The sequence below is a fragment of the Gossypium raimondii genome, chromosome 11 (assembly GCF_025698545.1).
Source record: "Gossypium raimondii isolate GPD5lz chromosome 11, ASM2569854v1, whole genome shotgun sequence".
Taxonomy (NCBI): Eukaryota; Viridiplantae; Streptophyta; class Magnoliopsida; order Malvales; family Malvaceae; genus Gossypium; species Gossypium raimondii.
In genome coordinates this window covers 31,667,043-31,682,952 of record NC_068575.1, presented here as the reverse complement: position 1 = coordinate 31,682,952, position 15,910 = coordinate 31,667,043, and the positions used below count along the sequence as shown (strand labels likewise).

The 15,910-nt window shown below is 36.9% G+C and overlaps 1 protein-coding gene across 1 annotated transcript; it reads left to right on the top strand.

Annotated features, from left to right (window-relative positions):
- Positions 1-168: 168 nt before the first annotated feature.
- Positions 169-2,603, top strand: LOC128034784 (protein MAIN-LIKE 2-like). Its single transcript, XM_052623625.1, has 4 exons — positions 169-213; positions 1,540-2,033; positions 2,327-2,408; positions 2,520-2,603. The coding sequence occupies exons 1-4, from the start codon at positions 169-171 to the stop codon at positions 2,601-2,603; spliced, it is 705 nt and encodes a 234-aa protein (XP_052479585.1).
- Positions 2,604-15,910: the final 13,307 nt, after the last annotated feature.

Genomic DNA, 15,910 nt, shown 5'->3' with positions numbered 1-15,910 from the left:
ATTTTTTTTGGTTTAAATAAAATATTATTTTTTTATTTTTACTAAAAATATTTAAATATAAATACGGGTCAAAATACGGTAAACGGGTCAAAATACGGGTAAAAAATGGGTTTTCGGGTGGCGCCTGTCAGATAGGCGCCACTAATTGAGCCTCATAGGGAGGCGCCAATGACCCTGGCAGCTGTTGCTGCAGTGCTGCCTCTGCTGTTGCAAGTGTAGTCCACTACAGCCTCTGCTGCTGCAAGTGTAGTCCCTTGGGAAAAAATTTTCAATTTTGTGGCCTATAAGTATGGTCCCCAATATGGTCCCCAAACCCCTTGCATGAACGGAAGAGAGAAAGGAGAAGAAGAGAAGAAGAAAAAGAAAGAAAGAAAAAAGGTAATGTATTATTTTAGTAAATAATTTTGTTTATAATTTAAAGAGTTTAATTAAGATATTGTGATTTTTTTGTTATTAATTATTAATTATAAATTATTTATGTTTAGTTTTATAGTTTTGGATTAGTATTTTGTATGAATATTGGAATTTTTTGCTTTTTATAATTATTTTAAAATTAATTTGTTAGTAATTTAGGATTATGTTATAAATTTTGTGTTTGTAATTATTTTAAAATTAATTTATTAGTAATTTAGGATTAAGTTATAAATTGTTGTGTTTAGTTTAGTATTTGGTGAGTTTAACATATAAGTTTATAAAAAATTAAAAATCATTTTATTAAAAGTTTAATTATAACGGACTCTTTTAATCATACAGTTGTTGTTAACTCATTTAATTTTTTTTATATCAACTTGGGATTTTTTACCCAATATATTAAAGAAAAATTAAATACTGAAGAAATAGGTTGTCAGATAGATTAATTACCGAAATGGTATGTTTTTTTGTAATCGTGCCTATCTGACTGGCGCGAATCAATTTAAAAAAAAAATTAATCGCGCCTATCTAACAGATGCGAATCAATTTTTATATTAAAAAATATTTTTTTAATCGCGGTTATCTAACAGGCGCGAATCAATTATTTATATTAAAAATATTTTTTGTTTAAATAAAATATTAATTTTTTATTTTGATTAAAAATATTTAAATATATATATACAGGTAAAAATAAGGTCAACGGGTAAAAAACGGGTCGCGCCTGTCAGATAGGATTAAGTTATAAATTGTTGTGTTTAGTTTAGTATTTGGTGAGTTTAACATATAAGTTTTAAAAAAAATTAAAAATCATTTCATTAAAAGTTTAATCATAACTAACTCTTTTAATCATATAGTTATTGTTAACTCATTTAATTTTTATATAATGTAATTTTTATATAATGTAATTTTATTTGATTTTTTATTTAACAGCTTTTATTGATTTTTGAAACAAATTAAATGAATTCATTTTTTAATTGCGGTGTTTGCAAGAAATGGGTTATTTGATTAATAATAATCACATATCAAGTACTATTAATGAGATGGTAATAAAATTTTTATTTGATACTCATGTTATTTGCTGAATTAAATTATATTGTATTAACTATTTTGCTAATTTAATAATGTCAGGGTCCGTACCGCGTATTGAGGGGCCGTGTTAATAATGTAGGGTTTCTATCAGATGAACGCCTAATACCATACTTAGAGTTAGTCGGGTTCAGATCAGCGGCATTGATCTGGACTTTTGATCTGCGACACGACTCGATTTCCGCTTTAGTCGAGCGATGGCGTCCGAAGACCCACACATTTCATTTGCCGTGCGGAGAGTGTACCGTCACTCTAGAGGATGTTGCACTACAGCTCGGGCTTCCTATCGACGGGAATGCGGTCACAAGCTTAAGTTCAATCTCTAGGCTGGCTACCTTTTGCTATGAATTGCTTGGACGCTCGTCAAGTGAGGGGAAATTTACCAGTTTGAGATTTTCATGGATAAAGGTTAATTTTAAGCATTTGCCAAGTACTGCCGATGAATGGGAGGTAATGCAGGCCGTTCGAGCTTACATTATGCACCTTATAGGGGGTGTACTCATGCCGGATGCAAATGGCAGTAAAGTTTACTTGATGTACTTACCCCTATTATCCAATTTGCATAACACTCGTTCATACAGTTGGGGGTCCGCAATTTTAGCCATGCTATATCACGAACTTTGTCGGACGATAGATCTTTCTGCGATGGACATAGGCGGATGTCTCATATTGCTGTAGTCGTGGGCACTTTATCGAATGTCATTCTTGGCATCCATTAGTCACGAATCATATATATTTCCACTCGTTAATAGGTGATGAATTTTTACTCGTTATAATAATTAGTTGACTTTTTTTTAGATTATATTATTCTAACAATTTGTTTTTGTAGATGGAGTACTAATCCGGGTATCGGGAGGACATACACGATTCCGATATACCATCTAATGATTGAGAATCATACTGGAGAGGCGGTCAATTTTTCCAATATAAACTTTATTTTATTATTTTATCTCACTTGACCCGCGTTAATATAAAAATGTTATTAACTGTGTAGTTCATTTGGATGACGTATTCTATTCCAGAAATTATGGCAGTTATCCCCTCATCTGCCCACGTCCACTCAAACCTATGGTGCAGTAGCGCACCCGTTATCAATTTTCAGGTAGTGGAGTAGTATCATGGCAATTGAGTACTCCAGCAGTTCGGTTGCAAACAGTATATCCCGACACTACTAGTACAATTGGGGGAGATCCATGGGATGAACAAGAGGGGGAGGTATGGACATAATTTGGGAGAAGTGCATGAAGAATATATTACGATGTGGAACAACCGGTTGGGGAGGGTACCTCAGATGGATCGTGCTTTGGATCTACAGCCCTCGTTAGAGTACATACAGTGGTACTATGAGATAAGAAAATCATTTCTGTTTGGTGGGGGTCGATGGTAGTCCCTCCGCATACGACACAAATTGGGCAACCCCTTCCAGATTCGCATCATGCACCAGAGCCGGAGCCAGAGCCAGAGCCGGAGGCAGAGACGGAACTACATTCTAGGGATAATTCTTATCATCCAGATTGAAGGGACGATGACTATTTCGCGGGATCGTATCCACCGCCGTACTCCACTCCTCCTAGCTCAAGTTCATCGATGGCATTTGAGACATATGATTTTTCATCTATGCTTCTCACACCCTTACATATGGACGAGGAGAACATTGATTACCGTAATCGCTCGCAACGTGAACGTCGAGCTCCACAAAAATATACCCCTAGAACCACACCATCAAACCATCAATTTTAGGGGGTTTTGTAATATAAATAACTTCATATTTATGTAATAATTTTTTTGGCATTTTATTTATCAATTTATTTATTTTTACCTTTGCAATTTAAATAGTCAACTGTGTATTTATATAATACTTTTTTGTAATTAAAATTTTATGGTTTTTTTTTATTTTGCAATTTCAAATTAGATTAACTGCAACAAATTGTAGACAAATTAGTGATCCAATCCTCTCAACATGTAATGAACTACATCTCAATTTCTACCCGATTGAGACGATTGTCCAACATGGTAGTTTCAGAGCAAACATTTACTCCGATTATAACCGGCTAATTTGCATATGCCACACAGCTTCCCGTTGAATTTCTCTCTAATGTCCATTTCGTTATGGATTCTGGATGATTGCGGATGACCTTTCGGGTTCCTACACAACCTTTTATCTAGGACAAGCTCGAAGGTCGTCGGAGGTACCTCCCAAGTAGATAGGTCAGGAATGTAACAGCCCGATTCTGGGCCTAGTCGGAATAGTGGTTTCGGGACCACAAATCCGACGAGGGAAAATATGGTTATTATTATATTTTTATGGTCTACAATTTCACGGAAAATTTTCATAAAAATTTCGTTCGAAAATTTCGACGTTTGGGCACTCAATTTAGTCAAAAGGACTAAATTGTAAATAGTGCAAAAGTTGAGTTCTACATCTTAGAGGTGTCTAATTGTTATGAAATTTTAAATTGGAGGTCTTTATGTGGTAATTAGACCATTAGTTAGTTGATGGACAAAAATAGACATAAGAAATGGGTGAAATAGATTTTTTTTAAATGGGGCATTTTAGTCATTTGGTTATTAAATAGAATTAAATGGGAAAAAGATGGCAAAATATGCTCATCTTCTTCATGGTGAACGAAATCAGCAAGGGGAAGCCATATTTAGGGTTTTAAGCTTTCAAGCTCCATAGTAAGTGATTCTAAGCCCTGCTTTTAATGTTCTTCGATTTTGGAGTCCCAGAACTTGGTTTAGCTTATTCTACCATTAATTCGTGTTAGGGTTCATATTTGGAAAAATATCCATAGGTGAAATGTGTTTATTTTGCTGTTTTATGGTGGAATATGAAGCTAGAGATTTTGTTAAACAACTTTTGCTAAGCAATTTTAAGCTTAAAACGGTAAATAGACATAATCGGAAAATAATTAATATTCAAAAGTATGTGTTGGAGTGGAATTTGATTTTGCCATAGAAGGGAAAAATGTTCAGCATGTTATAAAACTTAAGAATAAGTGATGAAGTTTAATTTCCGAGCTTGGGGACAAAAGTGTAATTATGCAAAAGTTTGGGGGCAAAATTGTAATTTTCAAAAAGTTGGGTGGTGGATTATTTTAATAAATGTGAATATTAAACGAGTTAAATTTGCTATTATAGATCAAGAAAGACGTGAAGAGTATATCAAATGGGGAAAAGGAAAGATAGTGGAGTAAAGTGCAAAATTACGATATTTTGCACCGAGGTAAGTAAACACGTGACTTAATGTATTATTTTGATATTATTTGATATATGTTGAGATTTATTTGGAATTAAAATAAATGTTTGGCAATATCCTAAAATGTTGTTAAATCGAGAAAGGTGATAAAGGGTTGCAATATATGGGTTATGGGTTGAACACTTAATAAGCCGTAGTATGTTGTATATAAAAGGGTTGTTGTGTGTGATTCCCGATTTATGGGTGGTGCTATGTGCGTGATCCACCATATCTTTAAAATGTGAAAGGGGTTGCTATGTGCTGATTCCCCAGGGGTTGCTAAGTCTTGATTCCCGATTTCATTGGTGGTGCTAAGTGCGATATCCACCATATCTTTGAAATGAAAAGGGGTTGCTATGTGCTGATTCCCCGAGGGGTTGGTAAGTGCTGATTCCCGATTCATTGGTGGTGCTAAGTCGATATCCACCATATCTTTGAAATAAAAGGGGTTGCTATGTCTGATTCCCAGGGGTTGCTAAGTCTTGATTCCCGATTCAAAGGTAGTGCTAAGTGGGATCCACCAATAACGGCTAACATTCCGAGTGTTCAACGAAAAAGTGTGGAAGATGAATATTGCCATATGGTGGAAAATTTTATGGGGTAAATATTGAGTTGAATACTAAATCGACCCATGTATGAGATGGGAGAAAATATCAAAACGCAAAAGGAACGATTTAATTATAAACTGTGTTGAACAACAGCAATTGGGTAACTTTGAAAAATCACCATAAATGGTGGAAAATGAATGGGAAGCTGAATAATATATGAAATTGAAGTTGAATGTATCTATTCTCATATGAAAGAAATAGAATAAGCAAAGGAGTTGTATTTTGGAGATATCTGAATTTTACTGAAACAGGGCTGGATTGATTTCGAGATCCCTGTTCTCACTTTGGAAAATTACCAAAATTGTAAAAAATAATTATGGCATGAAATTTATATCCCTGGAATCCTTATTGAGTCTATTTTATTAGAAACAAGCGAAACCATTTTTCAAATTTTTACAGAGAGTTAAGTAAATTTTAGTGAGGAAGGGTCAGAACCGTTGGGCAGTGAAACAGGGGAAGGTTTAATGAATAAACTGTACTAATTGGCTGGGTTAAAAATTCTGAAATTTTTATGGTGAAATGGTATATGAGTCTAGTTTCAGGGAAAATTTACGGAACTCAATTTGGAGCCCTGTAGCTCCAGATAAAAATAAATTAGCGACTATGACGCAGAAAAACAGCTTGCTGGAAATTGCCTAAACAATAAAGTTATTCTTGAATAAGTTTATATTTTGGTGTAGTTATGGGAGTAATTACTTATTTATCATGTGTTTGTTTACTTACTAAGCTATATGCTTACTCGATTTTATTTTTCTCTTGGTTATAGTGACTTCCAACAACTCGGAATTTGGAACGAAGTCAGACAATCATCTACACTATCCTTCACATTTGGGGTATTTTACTACTAGTGTTCAAATTTTATGGCATGTATAGACACTTTATGTAATGTGGGATCATCATGTAAATATATGTTATGGTTCCTTTTAAATGTAGTGTTTATTAATAGTTAAACTATATGTGTGTTTATACAAATGAAATTGGTTGGTATATTGGAATGTGTTCTAAATTTGCAGGAGGTTTAAGCAAAATAAGTAGGAATGTCATTCGAAAATTTTTAAAATTTAGTAATACCTCATACTGCTCCTAGGTAAGGAATACGGGTAAGGGTGTTACATTTTAGTGGTATCGAGCTACGGTTTAGTCGGTTCTCGGACCAATAAAATACGTGTGGAAGTCACCTATACATGCCATAAAATTATTGTGATAGTGTGATGATTTCGACAATTTAAAATTTTGTTTTATATAGTAAATGGATCCCGATCAAGTGTGGCGATGATGTTGAAAGTAACGCTACGGCTCTCGCAAGGGACCGCAAGCAGAAGAGAGTAGACATAAGACACATGGATGGATGAGGCTCGGAAGCCTTCCTCCGAATGATGAGTGATTGGTATATAGAATATGTCCGTAAATCAATGTTCCTCCTCCTCCACCCCTCCTATTCCTCAACCGGTCCCTCGTAGCTCCACCTGAGTGCCGAATTGGTGAGATCAAGTAAGCCACCGTTGATAGAATTGAAAGCATGGGGCTGAAGATTTCAGGCCAATGTTGATGATGATCCGGAAAAGCCGAGTTTTGGCTTGAAAATACTATTCGGTATTTGATGAATTATCTTGCACCTCAAGAATGTTTGAAATGTCTTGTGTCTTTATTGAAGGATTCGCATATCGTTGGTGGAAAACATTGATATCGGTGGTTCCAAAAGAAAGAGTTACTTGGGACTTCTTTCAGAAGAATTTAGAAAGAAATATGTAAGCCAACGATTTATTGATCAAAACGCAAAGAGTTTCTCGGGTTGAAACAGGTAGAATGTCCGTAGCGAATATAAACGGAGTTTGTTCGGCTTAGTAAATATGCCCAGAATGTGTGCCTCACGGAGGCTATTATGTGTAAAAGATTTGAAGAGGGCTAAATGAAGACATCGATTGCATGTTGGGATTTTAGAGTTAAAAGAATTTGTGGTGTTAGTTGATCGGCCTGTAAAAGTCAAGAACCGAGTAGAGAAAAGAGAAGGCGAGATGGAATCTCGAGATGTAAGGAAGAGGACAATGGGCGAACATTTCAATCTCATTCAAGAAGTTTAAAGGATGGATCCACGACCAACTGGTTCATTGGGTATTCACGCAGAGACCGAGGGAGGTCGATTCTGAGCTACAACTCGAGCTACCTCAGTAGCAAGGGTGGGCAATGTAGGAAACACCCTACCGAATGTCAACAAAGTGGCAAAGCGACATATTGGTGAGTGTTGGGGATTTAAACGAGCTTGTTTCGTGTGGTTCCCAAGAGCATTATGTAAGAGATTGCCCCGAGAGAAGAGAGGAAGAAAATTTGCCAAGAGTGGATCGGGTGATATTGTTAGTAGAGGAGACCGCCGAGAAATGTGGGAAGCAAAGTCGTGGTAAAAGTGTGATGAAAGATGCAATGGAGGATCAAAATTAGAGCGCTGCCAGACTTATGCCATACGTGTTCGAGAGGATGCCTCATCTCCGATGTGATTATCGGTACATTTTCTCTTCATGATATAGATGTTATTGCTTTGATTGATCCCGCTCTACTCATTCATATGTATGCATGAAATTGGTATCTAGTAAGAAATTGCCTGTTGAAAACACCGAATATGTAGTTAAAGTATCAAATCCATTAGGCAAGTATGTCTTAGTTGATAAGATTTGCAAGAATTACCCCGATGATTCAAGGTCACTGCTTCTCGCTAATTTGATGTTGTTACCATTTGATGAGTTCGATGTTATTTTGGGGATGGATTGGTTGATATTGCATGATGCCAAGGTGAATTGTAGATGAAAATTCTTGAATTAAAGTGTGAAAATGGTGAAATTCTCCTGATTGAAACAGAGGAGCCGAATAAGTTGCCTATGGTGATTTCGCATATGTCCGCCGTAAATACTTGAGAAAGGGATGTGAAGTTTATCTTGCTTATGTGTTGAATATCGATATAACGGGTCAAGCTTGAATCGGTCTTGTAGTCTGTGAATTTCGGATGTATTTCGGAGGAATTGCCCGGTTACCTCCGATTAGAGAAGTTGAGTTTTCTATTGATCTCACATTCTGCATCGCACCGATTTCTATTGCACCGTATCGAATGGCTCCGATCGAGTTGAAGGAATTAAAAGCTCGCCACAAGAGTTGATGATAAAGGATTTGTGAGACCGAGTTTTTCTCCTTGGGGTGCTCCTGTGTTATTTGTGAAAAGAAGGACGGCTCTATGAGACTTTGTATTGACTATCGTCACCAATAAGGTGACCATAAAGAACAAGTATCCTTTGCCGAGAATTGATGATTTGTTTGATCAATTAAAAGGGCAACAAAGGTTCTCCAAGATCGATCCGAGGTCCGGTTACTATCGCTTGAGAGTTAAAGAGTCGATGTGCCGAAACCGCCTTTAGAACGAGGTATGGACACTATGAATTTCGGTAATGCCTTTTGGGTTGACTAATGCTCCACTATTTTATGGACTTGATGAACCGAATTTTTCTACTGTACTTAGACAAGTTCGTGGTGGTGTTCATAGATGATATTTTAATCTATTCTGGATGAATCGAACATGCGAACATTTGAGAACCGTGTTGCGATTCTAGAGAAAAGAAATTGTATGCTAAATTCAAAGAAAAGTGAGTTTTGGCTTCGTGAGGTTGGATTCTTGGGACATATAGTTTCAAGTGAAGGTATTCGTTGATCCAAGCAAAATTTCAGCAATTGTTGATTGGGAGCCACCAAAGAATGTGTGACCGTTAGAAGCTTCCCGGCTTAGCTGGGTATTACAGACGGTTTGTCAAGGGATTCTCGATGATTGCTTCTCCTATGACTAAGTTACTGCAGAAGAATGTCAAGTTTGAATGGACCGATAAATGTCAACAGAGTTTTTAAAAGTTGAAGGCATTATTGACTGAGGCGCCAGTGTTGGTGCAACCTGAGTCCGGGAAGGAGTTTGTAATTTACAGTGATGCATCGTTGAATGGCCTTGGGTGTGTGTTAATGCAAGAGGGCAAGGTAATAGCTTATGCTTCGAGACAGTTGAAACCGCATGAGAAGAATTATCCGACGCATGATTTAGAATTGGTCGTCATTGTTTTTGCTTTAAAATTTGGCGTCATTATTTGTATGGTGAAAAGTGCCGAATCTTCACCGATCATAAGAGTTTGAAATATTTGATGAGTCAAAAAGACTTGAATTTGCGGCAACGAAGATGACTCGAGCTAATCAAAGACTATGAGCTAGTGATTGATTATCACCCCGGGAAAGCTAATGTGGTTGCTGATGCCTTGAGCAGAAAATCTTTATTTGCTTTGAGAGCTATGGGTACGATGTTAACTTTATCTGATGATGGCTCAATGTTGGTTGAATTGAGAGCTAGACCGTTATTTCTTCAAAGAAATTCGGAATCTCAAAAGAATGACAGTAAATTGCAAGCCAAGAGAGCTCAGTGTGAAGCAGGTGTTGACTCAGATTTTCAAATTGGTTCAGATGATTGCCTGATGTTCAAGGACAGAATATGTGTACCGAGAAATGATGAGCTAATTCGGACTATTTTAGGTGAGGCACACAGTGGTGATTTATCATCCATCCGGTAGTGTGAAAATGTACAATGATTTGAGGAAGTTGTATTGGTGGTCGGCATGAAAAAGGATATCTCGAATTTGTAACAAAATGTTTAATCATCAACAAGTGAAGGCTGAGCATCAAGTGCCATCGGGTTTACTTCAACCGATAACGATTCCAGAATGGAAGTGGGACAGTATCACGATGGATTTCGTGACAGGATTGCCTTTAACTCCAAAGAAGAAAGATGCTATTTGGGTAATTGTGGATAGATTGACAAAGTCAGCCCATTTTATTCCGATACGCATTGATTATTCACTTGACAGGTTGGCGGAATTATATGTTGCTGAAATAGTGAGACTACATGGGGTGCCTAAATCTATTATATCGGATAGAGATCCGAGATTTACTTCGAGGTTTTGGATAAAGTTACAGGAAGCTTTGGGTACGAAATTGAATTTCAGTACTGCATTTCATCCGCAAACTGACGGGCAATCAGAAAGGGTGATTCAAGTTCTTGAAGACATGCTCCGGTGTTGTATTTTAGAAATGAAGGACAGTTGGGAGAAATATCTACCACTGGTTGAATTTGCTTATAATAATAGTTATCAGTCAAGTATACAAATGGCACCGTATGAAGCATTATATGGGCGTAAATGTAGAACCCCTTTATATTGGACTGAACTCGGTGAGAATCGGATTCATGGAGTCGACCTGGTGAAAGAAACTGAAGAAAAGGTGAAAATAATCCGTGATTGCCTAAAAGCTGCCTCAGATCGGCAAAAGTCGTATGCGGATTTAAAGAGAAAAGAAATTGAGTTTCAAGTGGGTGATAAAGTGTTCTTGAAAGTATCCCCATGCAAGAAGATTCGAGATTTGGTCGTAAAGGCAAACTAAGTCCACGTTTTATTGGACCATATGAAGTTACCGAGAGAGTTGGCCCTGTAGCATATCGGTTAGCTTTACCGCCAGAGTTGGAAAAGATACATAATGTATTTCATGTGTCGATGTTGCGACGTTATCGTTCGGATCCTTCACATATAGTTTCTCCTACAGAGATTGAGGTTCGACCAGATATGACTTATGAAGAAGAACCCATAAAGATTTTGGCTCGGGAGGTCAAACAGTTAAGAAATAAAAGTGTAGCCTTAGTGAAAGTGTTGTGGCAAAAACATGGAATGGAAGAGGCTACATGGGAACCGGAGGAAATTATGAGGAAACAGACCCAAACCTCTTTTCCAGAAGATTTTGGGGACGAAAATCCCTAAGGGGGAGAGTTGTAATACCGATTGGGGCCTACTCGAATAGTGGTTTCGGGACCACAAATCCGACGAGGAAAATATGGTTATTATTATATTTTATGGTCTACAATTTCACGGAAAATTTTCATAAAAATTTCGTTCGAAAATTTCGACGTTTAGCACTCAATTTAGTCAAAAGGACTAAATTGTAAATAGTGCAAAAGTTGAGTTCTACATCTTAGAGGTGTCTAATTGTTATGAAATTTTAAATTGGAGGTCTTTATGTAGTAATTAGACCATTAGTTAGTTGATGGACAAAAATAGACATAAGAAATGGGTGAAATAGATTTTTTTAAATGGGGCATTTTAGTCATTTGGTTATTAAATAGAATTAAATGGGAAAAAGATGGCAAAATATGCTCATCTTCTTCATGGTGAACGAAATCAGCAAGGGGAAGCCATATTTAGGGTTTTAAGCTTTCAAGCTCCATAGTAAGTGATTCTAAGCCCGCTTTTAATGTTCTTCGATTTTGGAGTCCACGAAACTTGGTTTAGCTTATTCTACCATTAATTCGTGTTAGGGTTCATATTTGGAAAAATATCCATAGGTGAAATGTGTTTATTTTGCTGTTTTATGGTGGAATATGAAGCTAGAGATTTTGTTAAACAACTTTTGCTAAGCAATTTTAAGCTTAAAACTGTAAATAGACATAATCGGTAAAAATAATTAATATTCAAAAGTATGTGTTGGAGTGGGAATTTGATTTTGCCATAGAAGGAAAAATGTTCAGCATGTTATAAAACTTAAGAATAAGTGATGAAGTTTAATTTCCGAGCTTGGGGACAAAAGTGTAATTATGCAAAAGTTTGGGGCAAAATTGTAATTTTCAAAAGTTGGGTGGTGGATTATTTTAATAAATGTGAATATTAAACGAGTTAAATTTGCTATTATAGATCAAGAAAGACGTGAAGAGTATATCAAACGGGAAAAGGAAAGATAGTGGAGTAAAGTGCAAAATTACGATATTTTGCACCGAGGTAAGTAAACACGTGACTTAATGTATTATTTTGATATTATTTGATATATGTTGAGATTTATTTGGAATTAAAATAAATGTTTGGCAATATCCTAAAAATGTTGTTAAATCGGAAAGGTGATAAAGGGTTGCAATATATGGGTTATGGGTTGAACACTCGGAATAAGCCGTAGTATGTTGTATATAAAAGGGTTGTCAGTGCTGATTCCCGATTTATGGGTGGTGCTATGTGCGTGATCCACCATATCTTTAAAATGTGAAAGGGGGTTGCTATGTGCTGATTCCCCCGAGGGGTTGCTAAGTGCTGATTCCCCGATTTCATTGGTGGTGCTAAGTGCGATATCCACCATATCTTTGAAATGAAAAGGGGGGTTGCTATGTGCTGATTCCCCCGAGGGGTTGGTAAGTGCTGATTCCCCGATTCATTGGTGGTGCTAAGTGCGATATCCACCATATCTTTGAAATAAAAGGGGTTGCTATGTCTGATTCCCAGGGGTTGCTAAGTCTTGATTCCCGATTCAAGGGTGGTGCTAAGTGGGATCCACCAATAACGGCTAACATTCCGAGTGTTCAACGAAAAAGTGTGGAAGATGAATATTGCCATATGGTGGAAAATTTTATGGGGTAAATATTGAGTTGAATACTAAATCGACCCATGTATGAGATGGGAGAAAATATCAAAACGCAAAAGGAACGATTTAATTATAAACTGTGTTGAACAACAGCAATTGGGTAACTTTGAAAAATCACCATAAATGGTGGAAAATGAATGGGAAGCTGAATAATATATGAAATTGAAGTTGAATGTATCTATTCTCATATGAAAGAAATAGAATAAGCAAAGGAGTTGTATTTTTGGAGATATCTGAATTTTACTGAAACAGGGCTGGATTGATTTCGAGATCCCCTGTTCTCACTTTGGAAAATTACCAAAAATTGTAAAAAAATAATTATGGCATGAAATTTATATCCCTGGAATCCTTATTGAGTCTATTTTTTATTAGAAACAAGCGAAACCATTTTTCAAATTTTGTACAGAGAGTTAAGTAAATTTTAGTGAGGAAGGGTCAGAACCGTTAGGCAGTGAAACAGGGGAAGGTTTAATGAATAAACTGTACGAATTGGCTGGGTTAAAAATTCTGAAATTTTTATGGTGAAATGGTATATGAGTCTAGTTTGAAGGAAAATTTATGGAACTCAATTTGGAGCCCTGTAGCTCCAGATAAAAATAAATTAGCGACTATGACGCAGAAAAACAGCTTGCTGGAAATTGCCTAAACAATAAAGTTATTCTTGAATAAGTTTATATTTTGGTGTAGTTATGGGAGTAATTACTTATTTATCATGTGTTTGTTTACTTACTAAGCTATATGCTTACTCGATTTTATTTTTCTCTTGGTTATAGTGACTTCCAACAACTCGGAATTTGGAACGAAGTCAGACAATCATCTACACTATCCTTCACATTTGGGGTATTTTACTACTAGTGTTCCGAAATTTTATGGCATGTATAGACACTTTATGTAATGTGGGATCATCATGTAAATATATGTTATGGTTCCCTTTTAAATGTAGTGTTTATTAATAGTTAAACTATATGTGTGTTTATACAAATGAAATTGGTTGGTATATTGGAATGTGTTCTAAATTTGCAGGAGGTTTAAGCAAAAATAAGTAGGAATGCTGTCGAAAATTTTTAAAAATTTAGTAATACCTCATACTCTGTTCCGGTAAGGAATACGGGTAAGGGGTGTTACAAGGAAGGACGGGGAACTCGTTTTCCCATACACGTAATGTGTGTTCGATGGTGTACATTTCATTGATAAATTGTTCTACATTGAGCCCAACTTTAGCACAAGCTGCCACAACATGTGCACATGGATAATGAAGTGTTTGAAACCTCCTGCAGTTGCACCGTCTGTTTCAGAGATCAACTTCGTAGGACCTAGGTGGTATACCGGGTCGACGACCGATGGTCTCTGTAACTCGAAACGTTTCATTATGTCGTGAATATACTTCTACTGTCATCGACCTCGCCATCAAACGGTTTGCAACCATTGCATCCCTAATATCTTCAACAAAGACGTGTCCCACCTTTATCTGGTTGACTTGTTGCTGACCTATTCTTGGCATCAAGGTAGCCAACCTGTAGAATGTAGTCGAGAAAACATATGAAATTGGAAGATGCCGTATTTTTAATAATACAGTGTTGATCCCCTCTACCAAGTTTGTGGTCATTTGACCATAATGAAAGTCCTCGACAAAACTTTAAACTCATTGTCGTGGCTCCATCGTACCCAACCACTGTCATAAATATGTGTTGGTTTGACCCTCCATGTCACTCTCAAATCGGGCCATTCTTTGGCGAAAAATATGTGGCTTTAGCTCGTACGCTGCATATGTATTAAAATATAAGTTACAATATTGCTCTAAAACATTAAAACTTATATTGAAAAGATAAGGTAATTCTTTACCCATTCTCACAACTTGTCTCTTCCAGTCTGCATTCTTATAATCTCGTTGGAAGTTAGCCGCAAAGTACCGGATACAATAAATGGATCTCCATGGTACACCAAAACGCCTAATGGCTGCAATTAATGATTTCCCTCTATTGGAGATGATGCAAATATTATCGTTGCTAATAACATACCTCCGTAGGTTGGTAAGGAAAAACTCCCACGATTCCATATTCTCCTTATTGATGATGGCAAATGCTATCGAGAGCACGTTCCTATTGCCGTCTTGAGCAATCGTAAAAAGTAGGATCTGTATGTATTTTCCATATAGCTAGGTTCCATCTACTTGCACAAACAGTTTGCAATGGGAAAATACGCGCACACATTGATCAAACGTCCAGAACATCAGATGAAAATTTTTTTTTCTCGATTGTAGTTGGTCATCCGGCCCGTAATAAGGTCATGTCTGCAACTCAATGACAGTCCCCGGCATGTGTTCCCTTATAGCGGCTATCCATTCCTGTAACTCATTGTACGATGCATCAAAATCTTCGTACAATTGCTCCATTGCCATCTGTTTAGCTATCCATGCCTTCCAGTATGATACTCGATACTGGAATCGTGCTTGTATTTCGACAATCAATACCGAAAATTTAATGGTCGACATGTCTTTCACCATTGGCATGATGCACGTACAGATAGTTTTGGAGTCAAGTTTTCGATGATCTTCTGTCATACGTGTTGAAGTACGTGTGTGAGGCCCAACAAATTTTCGTATCTCCCACATCTGCGACTTCTGGATAAATACAGTTCGTATCCTCCAATTGCAGCCTTCTGCCGACCTCCAACACTCTCCAATATATAATGTTGGTTTAGACACGATGACTTTGTAGTCTACTGATATATTCATACTATACCGCTTAATGGCAAATATGTATTATTTATTACTTTCAAATCTCAGGCCCACGAACAACTCCTCCGGATCAGAATATACAGCCATTTGGTGAGCAGGTAGTATTTTAGGGTACACCGAAAACTCGGCTGCCCGCGCCGCATCGGGGTCTATCTGAGACATGTGTGCCCTAAGATTATTGTGTATCACAATGCGACGAATCTAGTTTCCGACTGAAGACGCGTTAACGTTTCCATCCTCATTCACGCCTTCGTCGTCAATATCATTCGGGACCTTGTCCACGTCGGGATCACTCTCACTATTAACTTCGTGATCAACAAGATCACTACTATAGTATACATCATCACCAACCACATCAGTCTCGGG